The sequence below is a fragment of the Mustela lutreola genome, chromosome 8, assembly GCF_030435805.1.
Source record: "Mustela lutreola isolate mMusLut2 chromosome 8, mMusLut2.pri, whole genome shotgun sequence".
Classification (NCBI taxonomy): domain Eukaryota; kingdom Metazoa; phylum Chordata; class Mammalia; order Carnivora; family Mustelidae; genus Mustela; species Mustela lutreola.
This window is the reverse complement of record NC_081297.1, coordinates 14098115-14125368: the sequence shown is the minus strand read 5'-3', so window position 1 is coordinate 14125368 and position 27254 is coordinate 14098115. Positions and strand designations below refer to the sequence as shown.

At 37.2% G+C, this 27254-nt stretch overlaps 1 protein-coding gene across 2 annotated transcripts in view; it reads right to left on the bottom strand.

Moving 5' to 3' along the window:
• Window positions 1-27254, bottom strand: part of ODAD2 (outer dynein arm docking complex subunit 2) — a 187024-nt gene that overhangs the window by 48284 nt on the left and 111486 nt on the right. For both annotated transcript variants that reach the window (XM_059183830.1, XM_059183831.1), the window contains 2 exons: window positions 3944-4132; window positions 2424-2645 (listed from right to left, as the gene is read on the bottom strand). In XM_059183830.1, the coding sequence (XP_059039813.1) occupies window positions 2424-2645; window positions 3944-4132 (411 nt within the window). The remainder of the gene's footprint in view (window positions 1-2423; window positions 2646-3943; window positions 4133-27254) is intronic.

The window sequence follows — 27254 nt, the reverse complement described above, 5'->3', positions numbered from 1 at the left end:
ACTAGCCACTGGTGAGAACGTGAAATGTGGCCAGTCCAAATGGAGATTTGGACTGTATAAAACACAAATACTAGATAGATAGATAGATAATAGTTTATACAATATATATACACAGATAATAGTATACATAATAGTACTGATTATATATGTAACAGTATTGACTATATATAATAGTATTGATTATATGTATTATATATAATATTCATTATATATAATATATATAATAGTATTGATTAAATGTTGAAGTAAAAATATTTTGGATATATAGGGTTAAATAAAATATATCATGGAAATTAATTTCACCTGTTTCTTTTTATCTTTATTGAAATTCTAGCTCCTAGAAAACTTAATATTAGATACGTGGGTTACATTACATTTGCACTGGACAGCCCTTCTCTAGACCTGAAATTCAAACTGACCATTTAAATCGAACACAGTAGAAAGTGAAACCAATCTATTCCAGACCCTCAAGCCTGCTTACTATTATTATGGAATAAACATCAGCTGGCACGAGACAGGTTGTGTAACATCAGCTGCTGCTGTCAAGGAAATTGTATGATGAAGGAACTAACTCTAGAATGAATTACTTATGACCTGGGTGACAGGATGACTCTGGTAATTGTCAGTGTTGCCTGTGGGTAGGTGCAGCGGGCTTGTACGTAGGACTGGGATATAACACTGGAAGCTTTCTACTAGGAAAGCACAGTAGCAATTAGGAATGAAAACAAACAGGGATCTGCCAAAATAGTGGATAGTTTGTAAGCATTTGGAGTCAGAAATGTTAGCAGTTACACGTTGTGACATACTCAGAACAGGTATTGTAACCATCCAAAGGTGCCAGATGTTCTCTTGCATGATCTTGGCTTCTGGAATCTTCTTCTTCACCCAGCCCCAAAGCTGGAGTCATTTTTGATTCAACCCTTTCCTTACTCCCCATAGCCAAGCACGACACCAAACCCTGTTTAATCCACTGACACCGACTTGCCACATCCACATTTCTTTCCTCCTTAAAGAACACCAGAGGATGGCTTAGTTGGTTAGTGTCTGACTCTTGATTTTTGGCTCCAGTCATGATCTCAGGGTCCTAAGATCAAGCCCCATATCAGGGCTGGAGCCTGCTTAAGATTCTCTCCCTGCCTCTGCCTTCCTTCTTCTCCTGCTTGCATGCACTCTCTCTCTCTCTCAATAAATAAATGAATGAATGAATGGAAAGAAAAAAAAAGAAAAGAAGGAAAAAAGAAATGAAAAAACCAGAGAAAGGACACACAGGTCCATTTGCTGCCCCCACGGTCCCAAGAGGGAGAGCTCAGGATTAGGCTTGTCTTTATATTATGACAGAGTCATTTACAAAAAACAAATCCTGTTCTTTGTAGTTATTCGTCAGTAGAAATAGCAGGCAGTTAGGAAGGCAAACAGGGGAGATGGAGAGGCCCTAAAGAGACCTTAAGATGTTGGGGGAAAGGGCCTACGGCCGAACAAACCCAGTTTTCTTTCTTTGCTTTTCCTTTTCCTGTCCCCTCCCCCTGTCCATTTTGGTTGCCTTCTTTTTTTAGTACATATAAGATGTGTGGGTGGGTGAACAGAGTTTCATCACCTTTACATAGTAGCCTACAATTCCTAAGTGATTTTGGATTATCCATTGACTTGCCTTAGAAGAAATGATTCAGAATTACATGTGCAGCTGAGCTTTATGTCAATTAAACGATAAACCTTATTAAACTTTAAAACTTTGAGTAGCCTAGAAATTCTATTCTTAAACTAACTGGCAATTAAGCATATGTTGTATATCAGACGCTATATCAGGCTGCTTAATTGTTTTACAGTTTCATTTTTTTAAAGGCCCTACTGATGGAATGTTAGATTGGGCAAGTCCTGTTCAGGAAGAGAATGTATAGATATATTAAAGTCTTTGTGCTTCTAGAAGCTCTCCTACCTGTGTGTTGATTAAAGGCAAAGAAAATCCTGATGCACAATTTTTTTGGAAAAAAAAAAAAGTGTCTTTGAATTGGTCCTTTGCTATTACAGTTAAGACCATCAAGTTGCCATCTAGCTGTTTCAGTCAGCTCCTTTGCTGTAGTTTGTGCCTTTGTTATTTAAGTCCTAAGTAAATAAATTAAATAGACTTGTGAATGCCCCTGATTATTCACGCACTGTACATTTTTTTCAATCAAATTCAAATTATGGAGCAATTATTCAACTAAGTGTGTCTTATACTCTTCAGTTTAGAAAAAAATCGATCTCCAACTTTCCTGCTGCATACACCATGCTAACACATGGCTCAACAGCCGCCATGACCCAACAAAAAGGCAGTTTTGTGTGTCCAAATACTCCCCATCAGTGAAATCTTATTGCTATAGAAGTTTCTTTCCAACCACCATATACCTCATTTGGACTGAACCCCAAAGTCGATCAATCAACAGTACCTTTACTGCTCCATTCTCGTGCATGGTGATGCAGTTATCCGCATCTTCCGAGAGCTGGTACAAGGCTTGAGCTGTCGCTCGATGTACATTGGGGTCATTTGATTTCAGGTAACGCACTAATGGAGCCACTGCTTTGTACTCGCCGAAGGCCACTCTGTTTCTCCCCCACATACAGCAGCGTGAAATAGCTTCTGCTAGATGGCGCCTCAGTTTATCATTATTCTGCACAAAGGAAATGGATAGTGGTACATGCATTGCAATGAACGTGTGAGGTCATGTTTCTGTGCGAGATGTTTATTACCCAATAAAAGGCCAAGGAGTTAAGGGAGAGCAGCTAGGAGGCTATTCAGGTGGTGTCTTGAAAGAAATGAGTATTTTGGTGGTTCCTAATTGGACCAAGGTTCAATCCCGAGTTTTCTTTTTATGACTTCAAATATTTTTAATTTCTTTTTATTGACTACTGAATGTAGTCAATACAGTCAAACATGATAAAATGTCAAGCATTTGTTATTTGCTCAAGGCTTGATTCCTTTTGGAGAAGGGGCTGTAGGGAAAAAAATAGGTAAAAAAATATTGGACATTCTTAAGGGAGCATTTCATCTGACTGGGATACATGCATTAATTCTACACCTTCACCCCAGGAATACTTCTACATCAGTAATACACCTTGGTTCCCAACAGGGAGAAGGCAGTGCAGCAAACAATGACATGCTTGAGTCTCCCATTTCCCTTTCTGTAGCCTTTGTCCAGACTATATCCTTTCTTTTTAGATGTAATTAACTTCTATGGGTAGAATATAACTAAATACAATACAGTTTTCTATTTGTTAATTGTATTGTTCTCTTGATTGAGGCAACAACTTGGTGTCCTTAACTGAATCTGGCAGTTATTCTTAGGAACTCAGTGTCAGACTGGCCCTAAAAAGTCTTCTAAACCAAGCATCCTTCCAGTGACTAAATTTCTGCTCTATGATTTTCCTGCCAAGAGGTAGCCCAAGCTGTGCTCAAATACTTCTCGTCATGGTGAAGTCATTATCTCTCAAGGCTGCTTATTCTATCTGGCACAGCTTTGGATAAATAATACATTGGTTACCAAAGTCTCCCAGCCCAAGAATGCCTTCAGTCCAAGCTTGCTAAGCCTGGGGAGGAGTTTTTAACTTCTCTAGTTGGCATGAACAGTGCCAACTATATGAACAGGTGGTGATGGAAAAGGATAGTTAACACTTCTATAGTAACATTTATATTTGCCACCACTTTACGACTTGCCAGTAACAAATAAGAAACAGCCTCTGTTTTCTAAGGATCTTGCATATTAAATTGTACCGTTAGAATACACTTCCACATTGACTGGTGTCAAAGAAATTAAATGAGGTGACCAAAATCTCATACCTCATAGGTCATGGATATTAAGCTTGAATCCAGGTCTCTGGACTCTAAGCTTATTGTTTTTACCACTACACCATGATATCTTATGATATCTTGTGATAAAACACATTTAAAATGAAAGGGTGTGTTACTTACTGTATTTGCTAGTTTGGACAATAAAGGGACAACTCCGTGATCTGTAATTACAGCTAAATTTTCTTGATCTTTTGCTATATTGGTAATAGCAGCACATACACTTGCCAAAACTTCTTTATTATCTGATTTCAGTAAATTGACAACAAGTTCCAAACCACCAACAAAGGAACGAACCATTTCTCCAGCATCCTAGAGAAAATTAAAAACAAAAGATGTCATCAAAAATAATTTTATGATCAGCGTTTTTTTTTTTAAGCAAAAAGTAATGATAAGGCTGTGAGGTATACCCTTGGCATAAAAAACAAATTCAGTTTATTTATTATATGTGATTTCTATGCATGTATGTAGGTATATGTATACATGCACAATTCAGCTTCAACAGATATTTATTGAACTACTATTATGTGAGAGTTACTATGCTAACTGCTGGGGATATAGAAATTAGTAAAATACAGTTGTCTTATTATTTGTTGTAGTTCTGTTGTATAAAGTCATCACAAAAACTGAAATAGTAAATACTAAACCACTATTTCTAGGGGAAATGCAGCATTAGGTTCCTGTGAGCCTCTGGTCACAATTTGTCAACTGATCAATATATAAGCTTGTATTTTGTGTGTTTTTGCTTAAAGATGTCTTGTCTCAAATAATGTTAATTCATTAACATTGAACTCATAGACACCATACTATAAGTCATGCCTAAAGGGGGTTTATCTAACACCCGAACTTAGGAACACTATAGAGCACTTGGGTACTACATGCGTGTTCCATGTCAAATAGTGAAATCACCAACAAAACCCACAAAGATATGAAAAATTGGTTTTAAGTAGACTACAGAGTGGATGCTTATTAATAATATGAGAGCTAAAACGATAGAGTGTCATCTTTTTCAGCCCCAGCTGAGAACATGCATTTTGGATGACTCAAATTTTTCATCTCTGTGTGCATGTTCAAGAATGACCACAGAGGTGTTGTGAATATTGATTTGGGGATGACAAAGATTTTAGCAAGTAGGCAAAAATTCCCAAACCAAATACATGAAGAATATGGATTGATTGTGTATACTCTTGGGCAATTATGTTGCTTGCAGTCCAGTGGGCAGTGGGGGCATTAAGAAATACGTATAATGGGGACACCTGGGTGGCGCAGTCTGTTAAGTGACAGACTTAGTTTTGGCTCGGGTCATGATCTCAGGGTCATGAGATAGAGCCCTGCATTGTACTCCACACTCAGCGGGTAGTCTTCTCGAATTTCTCTCCCTCTGCCCCTCCTCCCATTATCTCTCTGAAATAAATAAATAAGTCTTTAAAAATAAAGAAATATGTATAATGAACAGCACACTAAGAGGAAAGATTCAAGGACGGCTCCCCAAGAGGATGTTTGTAAATGAAGTCTAAAAGGTGAGGAGTTACCAGTGTGAAGGGGGTTCAGGGTGGAGAAATCATCATGAAACAGACCTGAGAATGAGAGGAGGGAACTTTTTTTCTCTTTCTTAGTGCAGAGTAGCATAAATAAGAAAGGGAGAAAAGGAGAAAATGAGACTTCCTGAGATCTTGATGGGTCTTCGCTGCATGCCTTGGTAGAAACTATGGAGTTCATTTTAAGGGCACAAGAAAGCCACTGAAAAGGTTTAAGTGTATGTGTAGTGGGGGGGGGGAGGGGGAAGGGGATTTTATCAATTTTGTATCACCATAGATCTCTCAGAATTGGATTTGAGTTTGGGGCAAAGCCTGGTGCTGGGAACTCGGAGGCTATTTCATGAAGTTCAGATAAGAGGTGGTAGAAGTTTGGAAGGAGGTTACGGTCTAGACCTGCAGGAAAGGGTGTGGATTTGTGTGCTCTGACTGGAGAAGATAAGGACCAGTGACTCAATGATGAGTCCCCTGTTTCTGGTTTGACCTAATGGCGCTAATGTTGGAAAGAGAGGGTGTTGTTTTGTTTTCTTGGGATGAGAAAGGATGGTACTTGATTATCAGGGGCCCAAATTGGATGAAGTGCCTGCAAAACCTTTATGCGGAGACAGCCAGAAGGAAGTCAGCTGGATCTATGTGTTTGGAGCTCAGGAAAGGAAACCAGGATGGAGTCATAGATTTGGAAGTCGTCAGCATAAAGACTGTAAGTGAAGTAATGCATGTGAGAGGTGGGGAGTGAGGGAAAAGCGGGCTCTCTGTGCCAGGGCTGCAAGTGTGGGCAGGAAAGGAACTTGTCAGAGGAACCTGAACACAGATTGTTGCTCGGAAATGCTCACCTCCCCTAATGTATGATGGTGGCTGGTGATGTCCAATTATTTGGCTCCATAGCTTTCTCAAGTAACAAAATTTAATATCTTTTGAATGCTAATTATATCTTGGGTACTTCGCATAAATTGTTAGATATTATTTCCATTTTATATTAAAAAAACTGAGGTATCAAAGATGTTGAACCACATAGACTGTATCCCTCAAGGGGCCATGTTATAGTAAACTTAGTGAACTTTGTAATCATAAATCTGAACATCTCATCCCCATAACCTCCAAATTCTTCCACTGCTCTCCCCTGCCCTTAGGATAAAATCCAAACTCCACATGATGTTTGTGCCTCTGGCTTCCTTGTCTCACCTTCTATGCCTTGATCCCCCTTCTCTAGCCACACACACAAGCCCTAAGACAGGGTCTCCCCACCCCCAACCCTGGAGTTAATAATCAGAATTCCAACACTCATTTTCTGAGAATATGGTCCATTAAGTCTGGGGTAGGGCCTGTAATTTTTTTTTTTTTTTAAATTTAAAAAATCTCTCCTGTGATTCTAAATTTCAGCTGGTATTGGGAACATTGCTTAAGCATCAGTCCTTCAAGTTCATGTCCTCAAACATGCCACTTGCAGATCTCCATGTCTTTGCATATGGCTTTTTGGTCTATTCTCCCACTAATTTGGGACTTTCCATGTGGTCTCAGCTACTGACTAGGGTACGATTCCCTTTAAGGAGCTTCCTTGAACTTCGAGAGTGGGTTGAGCTGTTCTATATTATAGTACATCCTACTGTCTGCCATAGTGGCTTATTTATTTGCCTTTGACCTAGAACATACATTCCAGGAGGGCAGGGACACTTTTCTGTCTTGTTTATTGTTGTATGCCCAGTTTCTTTGAAAGTTTCTATGCCAGTTTCTAGAAACGACACTGACTTAATTTGTAAACTCACAGCTACAAAAGGAAGCTTTTGCCAAGGACCTAACAAGCCAAACCAAACCAAAGTTCTGGTGTATGGTGAATGATAGACCCCAGGCAGGCTCATCCCAAATATAAGTAGAAAGCATCTTCTCCACAACACGCTTCCTCTCCTGATTGCTATGGGAAGTGTGTGAGCAATATTACTGGTCCTTGATCTCAGTATCACATTTAAATACAATCTCTGCTAAGACAAACTTTTATATTCTGATGTATTAATAAAACTATTTTGAAAATATTTGCCATTTTCCCCTAAAATTCTACAATAAAGCTTTTTATATAAAACAAAAGGAATGATACTTTCAATTGTATTCTACACTGCCACCTTACTACATTTCTGTACACTAGGATACAACCAAATCAAAAGATTGAAAGAGTTAATCTATTAACCTTCAGTCAAATAGCCCAAATAATTTAGTCCAAACGGCCCTTTTGAAGCACTTAGTGCTTAGCTGCTTAGCGGTAGTTGTTGTAGTACTCTTTCCATGTTGTAGGTAAGGAAAATCTTAGAGAAATAAATTAATATGTGACAAGTGAAATGAAAAATGGCAGAGAAGAATCTGAATCCATGTCTGTCTGACCCCAAAGCCACTCCACAATACTGCAGTTATGTGAATCCCGACCACACACTCGGCCCAGGTGAAATAAAAATCATAATTCTAACCATATTCTTGGTCCAGATGCACATGGATACTCAAAGGGAAAAAAATGGCTTTTAGAATTTCAGGGAACTTCAAAATGTAGCCCCTGAATTCCACTTTTCAGATGATGTTATTTGTGTCAGTAAGCTGTCAGTTAAGGAATTACAAAACAAATTCTTTTTCTCAAGAAAGACTGGAGAAATTGCAGGAAGATGATGGTGGCATATTCTTTGAATCTCCCTAAGAAAACAGAGGAATTAGTGGCAGTAAAATAAAAACACAGAAATGCTAGGGGACAAGTTATCTTTATGGACCCTCAAGCACAAACAGATTGGGACAAACCACCAAAGCTACATGGTCTAAGAAATCAGAAGACTGCAGAGAGAAGGCAAAATGACTTGTGAAGGCTGTAGAACCAGGGAGCTCAGTCTGCCATTAGGTTTCCCTGGAAAGCTCAGGAATAGCACAGTGGACTTACCAGGCTCTGATTAATGGATAAGACCAAAATGCCCTCAGGTTTGACAGTGCTGGAGCATTCTATGGTCTGAGTTCTCTGCATTCGCAGTACTACCAACTGAAGGCTCCTTCTGGGTTGAAGCCCCATACCAGAGAGGAACTCCTGGGAGTTGCATCCAAACAGAACAAGGCTAGGACAGTGGGATGAAGGAATGATAGAGTTCAGGTAAAAAGAAAGGAGAGGAGCAAACGAGTCTGAGTCTACTCTCCATCCTTGGGAAAATAACAGAAGTGGGATCTTGAGAAGCATGAAATTAGAAATGAAACTCTGGCCCACATCTCCCTCCTAAAACAACATGTGAACTTATTTCACTTAAAAATGAGCAAAACAAAAAGACCATGGTCAATTTCCATATAGAATTGTTATACGAAAAAGTATTAGCTGAAAGAAGATCACAGAAGCAATGGAAAGAAAATATCAATTAGAATTATCAAAGCTCATAAGTTAAGTGATTAATCAAGAAAAAAAAAACAGTTTTTAAAGGCAGGTGAAACCCATCTACAAAGAGTTAGCAATGGAAGAAAATTCATTTTGAAAATGAAAAGCAAATTAGAAGAAGTACAAAAATGAGCATACATAATGGGTAATATCTTTAAATAAATAGGATATGTGAAGAATCTGAAATGATGGGGAGAAAGCTAACAAAAAATTCAAAGACTAGGCAGAGAAAATAGCATGCATATAGTGAGTTCTTAAGAAGGAAACAGAGCAATAAAATAGAGCAAAATTTTAAAGCTATGATTCAAAACTCTCTCCTGAAATAAATAAAACCTGAGAGTATATTTAAAAGTCACCCTATATACCTGGGGTGCTAAGAATGTGCTAACATAGAGAAATATTCTAGTACAACTGCTGGACATTAATAAAAAAGAAAAAAATTATTTGCTCATCTAGGCAAAAAGACCAAGTTACTTGTCAGGGAAAGGATAAGATATTATCTTAAGCCTTTTCAGCAGCAGTGTTTTTATGCAGAGGGAAAGGGAGTAATGTATGTAAGCAACCTCAAGAGAAAATGTGAATCAATGTTCTAGTATCCAGCCCAAATGACCTTCAACTATTAAACTGTTATAAACATGGAAGACTTCAGGGGATGTGTTAACACAGGCCCTTCTGAGAAATCAACTCAAAATTGACTATCAGCTCTCCAAAGAGACTAGAAAGACATCAACAGAAGGATGGCAGTTTTCCTAAAATGCCCTTCTGGCTTCATTTCCTTCTGGATGAGGTTTAAATCATTAGCATGATTGAAGTATTTTCCCAGTTTGGCTCAACCTCACCCTCTGATCATGTTTCACATTGTACCCTCCTCCCCCACCCTTTTAAAAAGATTTTATTTATTTATTTGAAAGAGAGAGAATGAGAGAGAGAGAGAGAGAGAGGGAGAGCATGAAAAGAGGGAGGGTCAGAGGGAGAAGCAGGCTCCCTGCCAAGCAGGGAGCCTGATGTGGGACTGGATCCTGGGACTCCAGGATCATGAGCTAAGCTGAAGGCAGTGGCTTAACCAACTGAGCCACCCAGACACCCCCATTGTACGTTTTTATATAAACTATATTGCAGTCCCTAGGATTACTGGTGTTCCCTAAAGTGCCATGTTTTTGTACATCTTTGACTACATCATTTTCTTTACCTGGGTGCCCTTCTAAACTCCTAGAAATTCCTACTCAGTCCTGAACTGACTCCTTTTAATAGTAGCTTAAATAACATTTCCTCCATAAAATCCACACCCCTCCCCTTCTCAGTATGGTTCACTCCCTCCCCTGCACATTCCTATAGAGGTTTTTCTCTAAAATTCATTCCTTCATTCTCTCACATTTGCCAAGGCTTGATTTTGTTTGGGTGTCTAACTCTCACACAGAAGCACCTGCAAAAAGTGCTTCTATACCCCATAGGTAAAACTCGACTGGCTTAAGCCTATCTCAGAAGTCTCATTCCCTCTACCATTGTTTGTTTAGTGGTGGACTAGATATGGCCCAATGATGGCCAGAGAGTTCTGAGATGATGTCTCCTAGGAATTTTCTAGAAGTTTAAGGACTAATCACAGGACACACTGATAATGGCAGAGCAGAAAAAAGAAAACAGCCTGGGTCTTTGATGACATTGTTGAGCTGTTGAATCAACCAGGCCCAAAATCTGCTTTGTCCATTTAAAACCAAAGGCAACCTGTAGCCACATTTTTCATTGTATTGTAATTGTTTTCTACTGGGTCCTTTCCCTATGAATTTGTAAGCTCTTCAAGAACAGAGCCGCTTGGTCTTGTTCTTTGACTCTCATTTGGAATATGGTCTGGTGTCTGTTACACAGTAGACTCCAATAAATGTTTGGTGAATTGTGAAAAAGTAAAAGTAATGAGGGACTATGACTTTAAGATCCTTGGCCACAGTCCCAAGTGCTAAAAAAAAAAAAAAAAAAAAAAAGCATTAATTATGTATTAATAATGTAACTATGTAAAAGAAATATAAATGGTAAGGCCAATTCAACCCCATAGTCCAGTGACTTCCTGGTTGTCTCACTGTTTTATCAGTAGAGACAGTGAGTCACAGCACTGAGGACGTACTGGGAGAAGTAACAAAAGTGATCACATCTGCTTCTGCTCCAAGAACTTCCTAAGGTGCATGGTATGAGATAGAGGAAGCCAAAGTCACAATGAGATCATGGGCACGGCTCACCGAGGTCTTGTAATGTTTACAATCTGGGACAGTGAAATGTTAGACTCAAGCCCACGGGTCCTGCCAAAGTTTGTTTATTTGTTTGGAAGGTGAGACATTTCTTTCTCTCTCTCTCTCTTTTAACTTTTTAGATTTAAAGATTCTAAACACATGACATCTTGCCTCACATAATTTCTATGGAAAGGGAGACAGTATATTTGAGGATGGAAAAAGTAATTATTCTGCCAAAACTGTCTTTCACTAATGCTAAACGACTGGGCATATTCAACACATTTTCCACCTTCTCACATATCTTAAAAACTAGTCTTTGCCAATTTGCCACTGGTGCGATACTGGTTGTGCACAATTCAAATTTTCATCTTTAATGCAAAACCCCCCAGATAGAATAATAATAGTAATAATAATGATAACAGTCCAGCGTTTTGCAGTTTACAAAGGCCTTCCACATAGGTATCTCTTCAGATCCTCACACCTCTGCCTTCGGGAGGCATGAAATCCCCATTTTACAGATGGGAAGGGTCAAGGTTTATGATAATTAGTAACAAAACTAAAAATTAACCTTATGTTGCCTGATTTCTCATTTTCGCTCTATACTGTGTGCTTAGACTTGGAAGTGCCAACAATTCGATTTACCAGATTAGACCTAGTTTATAAACAGAAGACTCTTCACAATTTAGAGGGCTAATAGTACCAAAGAGATGAAGCTATTTTGCCAATGACAGTTCATGAGACAAACAAAAACAGTAACTGAAAGAGAGAATATGAAGCACCTTTATACTGTTATTCAAGTAAAGCTGGAATGGGTGAGTAAGTAGGAAAATGTGTCACATTCAAATTAACCAAAATCAAGTCAAATACACAAAATAGGACCAAAAATGTAAAGTAACAAAATACTTTTGGTTAAAATTCAACTAATAGGAAAATATTAAGTCCTTATTTACAGGTTGATGAATAAAACAGAAAATTGGATGTTTTGGCATAGAGCAATTAAACTAGTGGGTATGAAATTCCTTCTTTTGCCTCCAGCGAAAAGAACTGGCAGTTTTCTGATGAGGTGAGATATACATAATGCAACTTTAAAGCACATACAAGGCAAGCGTAACATGACTTAAGAACAAAAATTTTTAACCAGAAGGGCTATAAAAACACTGTTTTATGCCATACAGAAACCATACAATGCATAATACAGTATTTGAAAAAGATTTAAATTTAGCACATTGCATATAAAAAATTCCAAAAATGCTACATTCACATTGGAACAGCATGTCAGAGAAACCAAAACTGAACTGGCAAATCTTGTCCTAAAAGTATATTCGTTCTATCAAATACTTTTAAAATTCTAAATACAACATATATACAGAAGAATAGACCGTTTGTCTAGCTCTATTACAGTAAGATCCTTGTTCTGTTTCTAGGAGTTAAACAAATCCCACAGCTTAAAACAAATTACTCATTTAGAACTATCTTACATTTTCAAATGTAGTTCTTCAAAAATCAGAGTTAGGATATCATTTATTACCTTTTTCATTCTGAACTGAAGGAAAAGTAAATTAATTTCAGGTAAAATAAATGAATCAATACTCATAGTGTAGACTTACATAGGTGAAAATGCATTGTACTTTGAAGGTGGCTTTATCAAATCGCAAAAAAAATAAAGAGAATAAATGTAATGGTTCTGATTTTCTTTACTTCTCTAGCCTAATTTAAGATAATTTTCTTAGGGGGCGCCTGGGTGGCTCAGTGGGTTAAAGCCTCTGCCTTCAGCTCAGGTCATGATCCCATGGTCCTGGGATCGAGCCCCACATCGGGCTATCTGCTTAGCAGGGAGCCTGCTTCCTCCTCTCTCTCTCTCTCTGCCTGCCTCTCTGCGTACTGTGATCCCTGTCTGTAAAATAAATAAATAAAATCTTTTAAAAAAATTTTTTAAAAAAAGATAATTTTCTTAGGCATCATAGAGAACTGTGATTTTTTCCATTTTCCTATGTCCTGTGTTGATACCGTTTTAGATACAATATTCTGTTAATGAGGAGGTCTACATAGTGAGAAACTATTGTGTACCCAGAGGTTTAGAGTTAATTAAAAGACATTCTTAACCAATGATGTCTTTTTTTTTTTTTTAAAAGATTTTATTGATTTATTTGACAGAGAGAACAGCGAGAGAAGGAGTACAAGCAGGGTGAGTGGAAGAGGGAGAAGAATGCTGCCCACCGAGCAGGGAGCCCGATGTGGGACTCTATCCCAGGACCCTGGGATCATGACCTGAGGAAGAAGGCAGATGCTTAATGACAGAGCCACCCAGTTGCCCCACCAATGCTGTCTTTGAAAAAAGCGTATAAATAGTACAAGGAGCTGAACAAATGTAAGTCATTTTATTATGAAATAGCTATTACATAGATCTGCGTGTGCCTATATCTATGCTTATATGTATATATATTGAATTTTTTTTTGAATTGCTGGTCTACTCTTTTCATTACATGGGTACAGGTCTGTGATTCATCAGCCTTACACAATTCACAGCGCTCACTACAGCACATACCTTCCCAATCAATGTCCATGATCCAGCCACCCTATCCTTCTTGCCCACCTCCACTCCAGCAACCCTCATTTTGTTTCCTGACATTAAAAGTCTCCTATGATTTGTCTCAATCTCTGGTTTTGTCTTATTTCATTTTTCCTTCCCTTCCCCTATGATCCTCTGTCTTGTCTCTCCAATTCCTCATACAGTGAGGTCATACTATAGTTGTCTTTTTCTGATTGACTTATTTCATTCAGTGTAATACCCTCTAGTTCCATACACATCATTGCAAATGACAACATTTCATTTTTTGATGACGGCATAATACTGATTGGCTATTGTGGACATTGCCTTTATAAACATTGGATGCATAAAGCCCTTTGGTTCACTACATTTGTATCTTTGGGGTGAATACCCAGCAATTGCTGGGTCATAGGTAGTAATATTTTCGACTTTTTGAGGAATTTCCATACTGTTTTCCAGAGTGTCTGCACCACCTTGCATTCCCAACAACACATCCTGGAAAACAGCTGTCATTTCCACAATTGTTAATTTTAGATCTTCTGACTGGTGTGAGTTGGTATCTCACTGTGGTTTTGATTTGTATTTCCCTGATGCCGAGTGATGTTGAGCACTTTGTCACCTGTTTGCCATTTGGATGACTTCTTTGCAGAAATGTCTGTTCATGTCTTCTGCCCATTTCCTGATTGGATTATTTGTTCTTTGAGTGTTGAGATTGATATGTTCTTTATAGATTTTGGATATTAGCCCTTTATCTGATATGTCATTTGCAAATATCTTCTCCCATTCTGTCAATTGTCTTTTGGTTTTGTTGACTGTTTCCTTTGCAGAGCAAAAGCTTTTAATCTTGATGAAGTCCTGATAGTTCATTTTTGCCCTTACTCCCCTTGCCTTTGGCGATATTTCTAGGAAGAAGTTGCTGAGGTTGAAGAGTTTGCTGCCTATGTTGTCCTCAAGGATTCTGACAAATTCCTATCTCACATTGAGGTCTTTCATCCATTTTGAGTCAATTTTTTGTATGTGGTGTAAGGAAATGATCCAGTTTCATTCTTCTGCATGAGGCTGTCCAATTTTTCCAACACCATTTGTTGAAGAGACTTTTTTTCTATTGCATATTCTTCCCTGCTTTGTTGAAGATTAGTTGACCGCAGAGTTGAGGGTCCATTTCTGGGCTCTCTATTCTGTTCCATTGATCTGCATATCTGTTTTTGTGCCAGTACCATACTGTCTTGAGGATTACAGCTTTGTAGTAGAGCTTGGAGTCCGGAACAGTGATGCCACAAGCTTTGGTTTTCTTTTTCAACATTCTTCTAGCCATTTGGGGTCTTTTCTGGTTCCAAACAAATTTTAGGATTATGTGTCCCATTCCTATGAAAAAAGTTGATGGTGTTTTGATAGAGATTGCATTAACTATATAGATTGCTCTATGTAGCATAAACATTTTTACAATATTGGTTCTTCCAATGGAATGTTTTTCCATTTCTTCATATCTTCCTCAATTTCCTTCATGAGTATTCTACAGTTTTCTGAGTACAGATTCTTTGCCTCTTTGGTTAGGCTTATTGCTAGGTATCTTATCATTTGGGGTGCGATTTAAATGGGATCAACTCCTTAATTTCTCTTCTCTCTTGCTGTTGGTGTATAGAAATGCAACTGCTTTCTGTGCATTGATTTTATATCCTGACATTTTAATGAATTCCGGTATGAGTTCTAGCAGTTTTGGAGTGGAGTCTTTTGGGTTTTCCACATAAAGAATCATATCATCTGCAAAGAGTGAGAGTTTGTCTTCTTTGCTGATTCATATGCCTTTTATTTCTTTTTGTTGTCTGATTGCTGAGGCTAGGACTTCTAGTACTGTGTTGAATAACAGTGGTGAGAGTGGCCATCCCTGCCTTAAGGGAAAAGCTATCAGTTTTTCTGCAGTGAGAATGATATTTGCTGTGAGTTTTTCATAGATGACTTTTATGATATTGAGGTATGTATGCTCTATCCCTACACTCTGAAGAGTTTTGATCAAGAAAGGATGCTGTACTTTGTCAGATGGTTTTTCTGCATCTATTCAGAGTATCATATGGTTCTTGTTCTTTCTTTTATTAATATATTGTATCATATTGACTGATTTGTGGATGTTGAACCAGTAAAGAATCCCACTTGGTCATGGTGAATAATTCTTTTAATATACTGTTGGATCCTATTGGCTAGTATTTTGGTGAAAATTTTTGCATCCATGTTCATCAGGGATATTGGTATATAATTCTTTTTGATGGCATCTTTGTCTGGTTTTGGGATCCAGGTAATGCTGGCCTCATAAAATGAATTTGGAAGTTTTGCATTTCTATTTGTTGAAACAGTTTCACAAGAATAGATATTAATTCTTCTTTAAATGTTTGGTAGGATTCCCCTGGGAAGCCATCTAGCTCTGGGTTCTTGTTTGTTGGGAGATTTCTTGATGACTGCTTCGATCTCCTTACTAGTTATGGGTCTGTTCAGGTTTTCTATTTCTTCCTGGTTCAGTTTTGGTAATTTATATATCTCTGGGAATGTATCCATTTCTTCCAGATTGTCAAATTTGCTGGTGTATAGATGCTCATAATATGTTCTTATAATTGTTTGTATTTCTTTGGTATTGGTTGTGATCTCTCCTCTTTCATTCATGATTTTATTAATTTGGGTCCTTTCTCTTTTCTTTTTGATAACTCTGGCCAGGACTTTATCAATTTTATTAAGTATTTCAAAGAAGAAGCTCCTGGTGTCTTTGATCTGTTCTACTGTTCTTTTGGTTTCTATTTCATTGGTTTCTGCTCTGATCTTTATTATTACTCTTCTTCTGCTGGGTTTAGGCTTTCTTTGCTGTCCTTTTTCCAGCTCCTGTGGGTGTAGGGTTAGGTTGTATACTTGAGATCTCTCTTGTTTCTTGAGAAAGTCTTGTATTGCTATATACTTTCTCTCAGGACTACCTTTGCTGCATCCCAAAGATTTTGAACAATTGTATTTTCATTTTCATATGTTTCCATGATTTTTAAAAATTCTTTAATTTCCTGGTTGACCTACTCATTCTTGAGTAGGATGCTTTTTAAACTCCATGTATTTTAGTTCTAATTTTCCTCTTGTGACTGAGTTCTAGTTTCAAGGTATTGTGGTCTGAAAACATGCAGGGGATGATCCCAATCTTTTGGTGCCAGTTGAGATATGATTTGTGACCCAGGATGTGATTTGTTCTGGTGAATGTTCCATGTGCACTAGAGAAGAATGTGTATTCTGTTGCTTTGGGATGGAATGTTCTGAATATATCTGTGAAGTTCATCTGGTCCAGTGTGTCATTTAAAGCCTTTATTTCCTTTTGCTTAAATGATCTGTCCATTTCAGTAAAGTGTTTGTTAAAGTCCCCTACTATTAATGTTTATTGTTGATGTGTTTCTTTGATTTTGTTATTAATTGGTTTATATAGTTGGCTGCTCCCATGTTAGGGGCATAGATATTTACAATTGTTAGATCTTCTTGTAGAGTGTGATATAGTGTCCTTCCACATCTCTTATTATAGTCTTTGGCTTAAAAGCTAATTTGTCTGATATAGGGATTGCCACCCCAGCTTTCCTTTGATGTCCATTAGCATGGTAAATTGTTTTCCACCCCCTTACTCTAAATCTGGAGGTGTCTTTGGGTCTAAAATGAGTTTCTTGTAGACAGCATTTTGGTGGGTCTTGTTTTTTCAACCATTCTGATACCGTGTGTCTTTTGATTGGAATTTTGCTCATTTACACTCAGAGTAACTTTTGAAAGATATGAATTTAGTGCCACTGTATTGCCTATATAAGGTGACTGTTACTGTATCTTGTCTCTCTTCCTTTCCAGTCTGTGTTACTTTTAGGTTCTCTCTTTGCTTAGAGGACCCCTTTCAATATTTCTTGTGGGGCTGGTTTGGTGTTTGCAAGTTCTTTTAGTTTTTGTTTTCCTGGAAGTTTTGTTTTGTTTTGTTTTGTTTTGTTTTAATCTCTCCTTCTATTTTTCATGGCAGCCTAGCTGGATATAGTATTCTTGGCTCCATATTTTTCTTGTGTAGTGCTCTGAATATATCATGCCAGTTCTTTCTGGCCTGCCAGGTCTCTGTGGAGGTCTGCTGCCAGTCTAATGTTTCTACTGTTTTGGGTTACAGATCTTTTGTCTCAAGCTGCTTTCAGGATTTTATCCTTGTCTCTGAGATTTGTAAGTTTTACTATTAGATGTTGGGGTATTGACCTATTTTTATTGATATTGAGGGGGATTCTCTGTGCCTCCTGGATTTTTATGCCTGTTTCCTTCCCCAAATTAGGGAAGTTTTCTGGTATAATTTGCTTCAATATACCTTCTGCCACCCCTTTCTTTTTCTTCTGGGATCCCAATTATTCTAATACTATTTTGTCTTATGGTGTCACTTGTCTCGAATTCTCCCCCTCATAATCTAGTAGTTGTTTATTTCTCTTTTTCTTAACTTCTTTATTCTCCATCATTTGGTCTTCTGTATCTGTCTCATTTATCCTAACAGTCAGAGCCTCCATTTTTTATTGCACCTCATTAATAGCTTTTTTCATTTTGACTTGGTTGTATTTTAGTTCTTTTATTACTCCAGAAAGGGATTCTTTAGTATCTTCCTTGCTTTTTCCCTCACACCCAGCAGTATCTTTATAATCATCATTCTGAACTCTAGTTCTGACATTTTATTAATATCCATATTAATTAGTTCCCTGGCAGTCAGTACTGCCTCTTGTTCTTTTTTTTAAGGTGGGTTTCTCCATTTTGTTATTTTGTCCAGAAAAGAATAGAAGAATGAGAGAACAAAATGCTAAAAGGGTAACAATGACCCCAGAAAAATATACACTACACAAATCAGAAGAGACCTGAAACTGGGGAGGGTCGTTGTGGGAGAAAGGAAAAAAAAGAAAGAAAGAAAGATGATCAGGATGGCGAAGAGAACAGAGCCACACACTAGAGTTTGGGTGTATTTTGGTCTTTTAGAAAAAACTGCCTCCCAAAAACTGAAAGAAAAACTTATATAAATATACAAAAATAAGGGTAAATATGACAAAGGGATGGAATATGACCATAATGATGAAAATTTAAAAATATTTTAAAGAAGGAATTGGTAAATTGGTTGATAAAATAAAGAAAGAAAAAAGAAAGGGAGAATGTGATCTGGCAGGAGTCTAGAAAAAAGCCATACACTAGATTTAGGATATTTTGGTCTGTTAGAAGAAACTGTATCCCAAAATTTTGAGAGAAAGAAAGAAAGAAAGATAGATATGTGTGTGTGTGTATATCTATATCGATCTATCTATATATCTATATATATAAGGTTAAATACAATGAAGGGATAGAATATGACTGTAAAAATGAAAACTAAAAAAGATTTTAGGAAAGGAATTTATAAGATGTTGGCTAAAATAGGAAAGAAAATTTCAAGAAAAAATTAGAAAAATTAAAAATTAATTAAATTAATTAAAAAATTAAAAATTAAAAGAATTAACTTTGAAAGACTAAAGAACCATGGGGGAAACATCAAGAATTTTATGTGCTGTATTCCCATAGTGCTGAAGTTTTGCAGTTCTCATTCTCCCACTTGGCCACTAGAGCGACATCCATCCATGAAGCAGACTTCTACAAGTTCCAATTTTGTGCTCCGCTGTTCTGTCACTTGCTGGTAGCTTGCTGACAGAGGCTCCCCCGCACCATGGTCTGTCTTCCCAAATGTCACCCCTGATTCACTTCTCCACATGTCCTATGTTCCAGAAAGTGGTTGCTTTTCTGTTCATAGAATTGCTGCTCTTCTTTTCTTTGATCTCCTGTTGAGTTTGTAGGTGTCCAGAATGGTTTGATAACTCTAGCTAAATTCCTGGGACTAGACAAAATTTAGGTCTCCTACTCCTCTGCCATCTTGCTCCTCCCCCTACTTAATTTTTTAATATTAAATATATTGGGAACTTTTTCCCACTTGTACTCAATAACACACAAATTAAAATGAGTTAAGCAGTTTCAGGTCAAGATCCAGTCAGATGCCTCCAAAGAGCAAGTTGTGTTGACCAGCCTAAGAACAACACTTGAGACCATAATCTTGACAGAAAAAAAAGTCTAACTATATGAAATACTATACTCTAAAAGACCCAATAGTCTTCCATTTATGGAGAGCCTGTTTTCTAAAAGTTTACTTGTTGGGTCTATTATATCACACTTTTCTATAAATATGTGGTTAATATCTCAGTTTGACAAATAAGAATCCATTTAACTCATAATGAACCTAAAATATAACATACTAACTATAACCAATCCTCATTGTCATGCATGTTCTAATATTTGAAGCCAGATATCTTGTCTCTCTCATCTTCTGTGATGTGTATTTTTAACCAATTTTCACGTAAAATGATTTTCTTAGGTCTCCCTTCTCTGTTATCAAAGTTTCTCTTAAAACACACCCAGAGTTTAACACAATTCCAGATGTGGTCTGACTAGAGCAGAGCACATTGGAATTCTTATCTTTCATGAAGTAGACACATTACTTCTGCTAGTGTGGCCAACCACATGCACTATTGCAGGAATTACATTACCCTATTTGTTCACATTAAGCTTTGAAGTCAGTCCAAATACCTATATCTTTTCTAAGTGAATTATTATGCAGCCAGTACTCCCACATCCTGCATTTATGGGATTTCCAGCTTCCTTTTATTGCATAAATTGGATTGAACAATTTTTACATAAAATAGATAAGATTTTAGATGTAAATTTCACTTTGTAAAAGAAAATTTCTATGTAAAACTTAGAGAAACTAAGCAAGCCACCTGGCTATTTTGAGGTAACTAGTTTATCTACTAGTTAAGCATTCTTACATTTAAAAAAATTCCTTAGGGAGATATAAAATATAGTTTTTGAGGCAGTAGTTCTCACACTGTGTTGTACATTAGGATTCCAAAGGAAATTTTTAACTTTCTCTAAGCTCAGGTTGGACCTCATACCAATTAAATCAGAATTATCGTGGTGGGGATCCAGCATCCATACATAGCTCTAGGTGGCCCCAATATACACCAAAGTTTGAGAACCACTGGTTTAAAAGTTTAAGTCATATGGTGAGAATACCTGGGGGCACATTCTAGTTTCATCATTATTAGCTATAAGACTTTGAGCAAGCTATGTAACTTTGCTAAGCTTCTCTTTCTTCATCTCTGAAATGGAGCTAATATCATTTCTCTCTTGAGGGTTGTTAAAAGGATACATATAAAACATATAACAAGGTGCTTGGCATATTATAATAGCTGTTCCTACTGTTATTATATTTTCTAATACTTTGATAGTTTGCACAACAAAATATCAAATTAAGGAATAACCACTTGGAATTTATTTGATTTCACAAGTCATTTACCCTTATGAATATATTCAATATACATAGCTTAGCAACACAATTAGTACATGTTCAGTCCTGTTTAAAACCCAAACAATGAGTTGGGTTTTACAGTACATTCTTGATTATTATTAGATAATAAATCTATGTTTATTTATATCATCAAAACCACTTTCATTCATGCATTCATTCATTTGGCAAGTTAGGACCCTCAGAAATAGTAAGATATTATTTTATGTTGTGGGATTCAAAATAAATAATTTGGTTTCACATTATAATCACGTGGAATAATTTTTTAAAAAGATTTATGTATTTATTTTAGAGACAGAGAGCAAAAGAAAGAGGTGCACATGTGGGGTGGGGCGTTGGGTAGAGGGAGAGGGAGAGAGAGAATCTCAAGCAGATTTCCTACTGAGGACAGAGCCCCGTCCTAGGATTTTGTGATCATGACCTGAGCTGAACTCAAGAGTCAGACACTTAACTGACTGAGCTACCTAGGCGCCCCACCTGGAGAGTTTTTTTTTTTTTTTTAGCAGTATGAATGCCTAGACCTCAATTTCAATATATAGAATATATATAGAATGGGGAGGGGCTCTTGCATAAGAATATATTTTTTAAAACTCTTGAAGGTAAGGTGTATCTAGAATAGAGAATAATTGATGTGCACAAATCAGATTGTGTTGTTATTACTTACAGGGTCAGAGCATTGGTGGTGATCTCAAGTGCCCACATTTAGTTTAAAACTAGAGGAGAGAGGACACTTCTGGAATCTTCTCTAACAAGAATTAGAACACAAGCAAAATTCAGCAAAGGTAATTTTTTCAGAACTCTAGAATTTAATGAAAAGCTTATAACTCATCGTGTTTATGCAACAAAAATGGCTGAATCTCAGTAAGAACAGTGAGTTTCTGGCATTTAAAAACTTTCCCTATTCTCATCTCTCTCACTTCAGGTTAGTAGTAACCTTGAAACCATGCTTCTGGGAAAACCTTCAGCCTAGCAGCCATAGGAGGGTAAGAATGGGTTTGGAGCTCCTCCCAAAAACCCCCATTCCAACAGAATGGTTGCAATTTGCCTTGAAAGACAACTTCTAAGAAAAGCTCCTAAGGCTTGTCTTTACTTCAGGTCTCACTAAGGAAAGTCTTATTCTCAGGGCATGTCATTAAAAAGATCAGTGACGATTATTTAACATAAAACTTGTTTGAGATGGTAATATTAGTTGGGACAAATAAGAGGCTGGCTAAAACATAGTTAAAAGGAAAATATTTTTTTTTTTTTAAGATTTTATTTATTTATTTATTTGACAGAGAGAAATCACAAGTAGATGGAGAGGCAGGCAGAGAGAGAGAGAGAGAGGGAAGCAGGCTCCCTGCTGAGCAGAGAGCCCGATGCGGGACTCGATCCCAGGACCCTGAGATCATGACCTGAGCCGAAGGCAGCGGCTTAACCCACTGAGCCACCTAGGCGCCCAAAAGGAAAATATTAAAAATGGGATATCCACAGAGGATTTTGAAAAATTCCAACTTATTTGTAGGGATCTGAAATACCATAAATAAGTGCAGGGCTATGGGCATAGGCAGAAAAGAACTGAGATAGCCCTAAATGCTCACCTCTAGCTGACCTTGAGGCTCTACACGCAGAAATGAAGGGTAAAGCTGTAAATTATTGGAGTGTTTGATGTGTGCCATAAAGCACACACAGAACAACTCACCAAAGGATGAGAAACCTAATGGTGCAGGGAATTTAAGAAACTCTCTGTCAACTCATTAGCTGACCAATGAGGTAACTGAGCAGAAATCTCAGTGGCCACAATGACAAGAACACAGAGATTATAGAACTAGTCCAGGAAAATCACTAACAAACAAACAACAGCAAAAACAGCAACAAACAGCAAAAATACACCTCTAAGCTGGGGAACATCTGGAACATAGAGTTCCAGAGATTCTATATTATATTATATTATATTATATTATATTATATTATTGTATTGTGAGACATACAAAGGAAGAAGAATATATACCACAAAATATAACCAAGGAAAGAAAACAGTCAATAAAACTGGACACTAAGGAAATCTGTACCAGCTTGGACTTAATAAAGACTTTAAATCAGCTATTAAAAATACATTCCAGGAACTAAAGGAAACCATACCTTAACAATAGAAGTTTGAGACCATATCCTGGGAAGTAGGGAATATTAATAAAGAGATTGATGTAGTGAAAAGAAGGGCCATGTGTACCCCAGTGTTTATAGCAGCAATGGCCACAGTCGCCAAACTGTGGAAAGAACCAAGATGCCCTTCAACGGAAAAATGGATAAGGAAGATGTGGTCCATATACACTATGGAGCATTATGCCTCCATCAGAAAGGAAGAATACCCAACTTTTGTAGCAACATGGACGGGACTGGAAGAGATTATGCTGAGTGAAATAAGTCAAGCAGAGAGAGTCAATTATCATATGGTTTCACTTATTTGTGGAGCATAACAAATAGCATGGAGGATATGGGGAGTTAGAGAGGAGAAGGGAGTTGGGGGAAATTGGAAGGAGAGGTGAACCATGAAAGACTATGGACTCTGAAAAACAATCTGAGGGGTTTGAAGTGGTGGGGGTGGGAGGTTGGGGGAACCAGGTGGTGGGTATTAGAGAGGGCACAGATTGCATGGAGCTGGGTGTGGTGCAAAAATAATGAATACTGTTATGCTGAAAATATAAATAAATAAATAAATAAATAAAGAGATTGAAATAACATATAAAAAAAGAATTGTTAGAAATTTGGAGTTGAAAAGTATAATAATTGAGCATGCAGAAGACACTCAGTGAACTTGCAGATGGGCCAGATTATCCAATCTGAGGAAACAAAAGAAATGAATGAAGAAAAATGAACACATCCTCAGAGATCCGAGACACCAGCAAGCATACCATCATACATATATGAAAGTTTTGGAAAAAGAGGAGAGAGAGAAAGGGCAGAAAGAATACTTGAAGAAATAATGACAAACACTTCTCAAATTCGATGTAAAACTTTAACCTATATATTTATGTATCTTAATGAATTTCAAGTAGGATAAACTCAGATATACATACCTAATACATCATAATCAAATGATGAAGGAATATGAATATTTTATTTATTTTATTTGTCAGAGAGAGAGAGAGAGAGAACACAAGCAGGGGGAGTGGCAGGCAGAGGGAGAAGCAAGCTCCCTGCTGAGCAGGGAGCCCAAAGTGGGACTCAGTCCAAGGACCCTGGGATCATGCGTGACCTGAGCTGGAGGCAGATGCTTAACTGACTGAGCCACCCAGGTGTCCCACCCTTATATGATTATTTTTAAAAAGTCAACAAACTCAGACTAAAAGGAAACTATTTCAACATAATGAAAGCCACATAGAAAAAAACTCATAGCTCATATCATAATCAATGATGAAAGACTGAAAATTTTTCTTCCAAGATCAGGAGCAACACAAGTATGCCTGTTTTCACCACTTCTATTTGAAATAATACTGGAAGTCCTAGCCAATTGGACTACCTGAGTCCAATTAGAAAAGGAAAAGAAATTTTATTTTTAAAAAATATTTACTTGAGAGAGAGAGAACACAAGAGTGTGTGTTCAAATGTGGGAAGCAGAGGGAAAGGGAGAAAATCTCAAACTCCATGCTGAGCCCCACGAGGGGCTTGATCTCACAATCCTGAGATCGAGACCTGAGCCAAAACCAAGAGTTGGACTTTTAAGCAACTTGCCACACAGGCACCCTAAGAAAAAGAAATTTTAAAATCCAAATTGGAAAGGAAGAAAAAAATTATCTCTGTTCACAAAAGACATGATCCTCTATGTAGAAAGCCCTAAATTCTACAATAAACTAGTAGAATAATTGAATTCAGCAACACTGTAGGTTACAAAATCAATATGTAAAAATCAGTTGTTTTTTTTTAAATCAGTTGTTTTTATATACTAATAATGAACAATATGAAATGGAAATTAAGAAAACAGTACCAATTACAATAGCACCTAAAAGAATAAAATACTCAGGAATTAACTTTTAGCCAAAGATTTGCACTGAAAACTGTAAAACATTGCTAAAGAAATTAGATACAAATAAATGAAAAGATATCCATGATCATATATTGGAAGATGTAATACTGTTTAGATGTCAATACCACCCACAGTGATCTATAGATTCAAAGCAAGCGCTACCAAAAGCCCATTCTTTTGCATAAATAAATAGATTCGTCCTAAAATTTATATGGAATTTTAAGGGACCCTGAACTGCCAATACAATCTTGAAAAAGAAAGACAAGTTGGACTCCTCAGATGTCCTGATTTCAAAACTTACTACGAAGCTATGATAATTAAAGGAGTGAGGTACTGACATATAAACAGACATGTAGACCATAGAATAAAATAGAGACCCAGATACAAATCCTTAGGTATTTATTTTGTCGAATGGTTTTTGACAAGGTTGCCAAGACCGTTCAATGGGGGAAAGGACAGTTTTTCAACAAATAGTATTGTGAAAATTGGATATCTACATGCAAAAAGAATGAAGCTGGACCTTAACCTTTTACCATATTAAAAAAAAAAAATTAGAATGGGTAAAGGACCTGATATAAGGACCTGTTATAAGACTGAACGATAAAAATTCTAGGAGAAAAGAATCGAAAGGACAATGAAGCTAAAGTTATGAGCATGTTGAGTTCAGGTCTAGAAGCAGGATAATATAAGTATTCTGGGCATGGAACTCAGATCTATTTCACTTCTTAAAAATAGGAGTACACAAGGGCTTCCACATTCATGAAAGGAGGCAGGAAAACATTACTACTAACTACTGCCTGTGGCTACTTCTTTTTTTTTTTTTTTTAAAGATTTTATTTATTTGACAGAGAGAGATCACAGGTAGGCAGAGAGGCAAGCAGAGAGAGAGAGAGGAGGAAGCAGTCTCCCTGCCGAGCAGAGAGCCCAATGTAGGACTCGATCCCAGGACCCCAAGATCACGACCCGAGCTGAAGGCAGAGGCTTAACCCACTGTGCCATCCAGGTGTCCCTGTGGCTACTTCTTATATGATGATGTGTGTCTAGAGAAATGGAGGGATTTAAACTTGTGACTAGAAACTTGGGTCTCAGATGTCTGAGTCAGTGAATTTTGAGATGGTACAATATCTGATGGCAACAAAGTACAATGTGATCCTGGGAGTTTCTGGCTGAGGTGGACATAATGATGATCAATTTAATGGATGAGATCATTAATTTAATTAATAATTTAATAATATTTAATAAAATAATTTAATAAATTAATTTAATTTCATAATTAATAACTATACTTTCAAAATAAGATGGTTAAATGGTTTCACAAATAGCTAACTGTTGGCAGGATTTTGTACATGCCTGTTTAGAATAGGCTATACCTCAGCATTATCAACAATAGCCAAACTACAGAGAGAGACCAAATGTCCTTTGACTGATGAATGGATAGAGAATGGAATATTATTCAGCCATCAAAGAGAATGAAATCTTGCCATTTACAATGATGTGGATAGAGCTAGAGTGTATTATGCTAAGTGAAATAAGTCAGTCAGAAAAAGACAAATACCGTATGATCTCACTCATATGTGGAATTTAAGAAAGAAAATAGAGGAACATATGGGAATGGGGAGGAAAAAGAGAGAGGGAAACAAGCCACAAGAGAGTCTTAATGATAGAGAACAAATTGACAGGGCTGGGGGATGGGCTAGATGGGTGATGGGCATAAGGAGGGCACTCTTGATGAGCACTGGGTGTGTATGTAAGTGATGAATCACTGAATTCTACTCCAGAAACCCATATTGCCCTGTATGTTAACTAAAATTTAAATTAAAAAAAAAAAAGGTTATAGCTTTGGTTGTAACTTTCCATTTGGTGTATTAATACCTCTGTCAGTTCCATCCTTTCCGGGACCAGCAACCTGCCTTGCAGCCCTTTTTGGAGTAGGGTCTGAGAAGCACATGGAATGAGAGAGCAATAGTAGAGCAAGAGAAGAATCCAGGTGTAAGCAACAGATTTGACTTTAGACGATGGTTCTTCCAGCTGTATTCTGAAAATAAGCTGTTTAACACCCTCACTATTGTTTTGGTCCTTCATGTCCCCACTTGAAAATTTGGCATACAGAAAAGATATTTGTAATACGGTTCACTTTAATCTTTTAGGATTTTAAGAACTGGGGGCCAGATAAGTATATTTTGAACGATTTGGTGACTTAAAAATGATAGCAGACCCCAACGAAGCAGGCAGAACACAAACTCAGATAACTTTTAAAGAGATTTTAAATTAAAAAAAAACAAAACAGAACAGTGCAGCCTGTTTGGCACATTGTTGGACAGCTCTACGTTCTAGGGCCCAAACCTGATCAAATC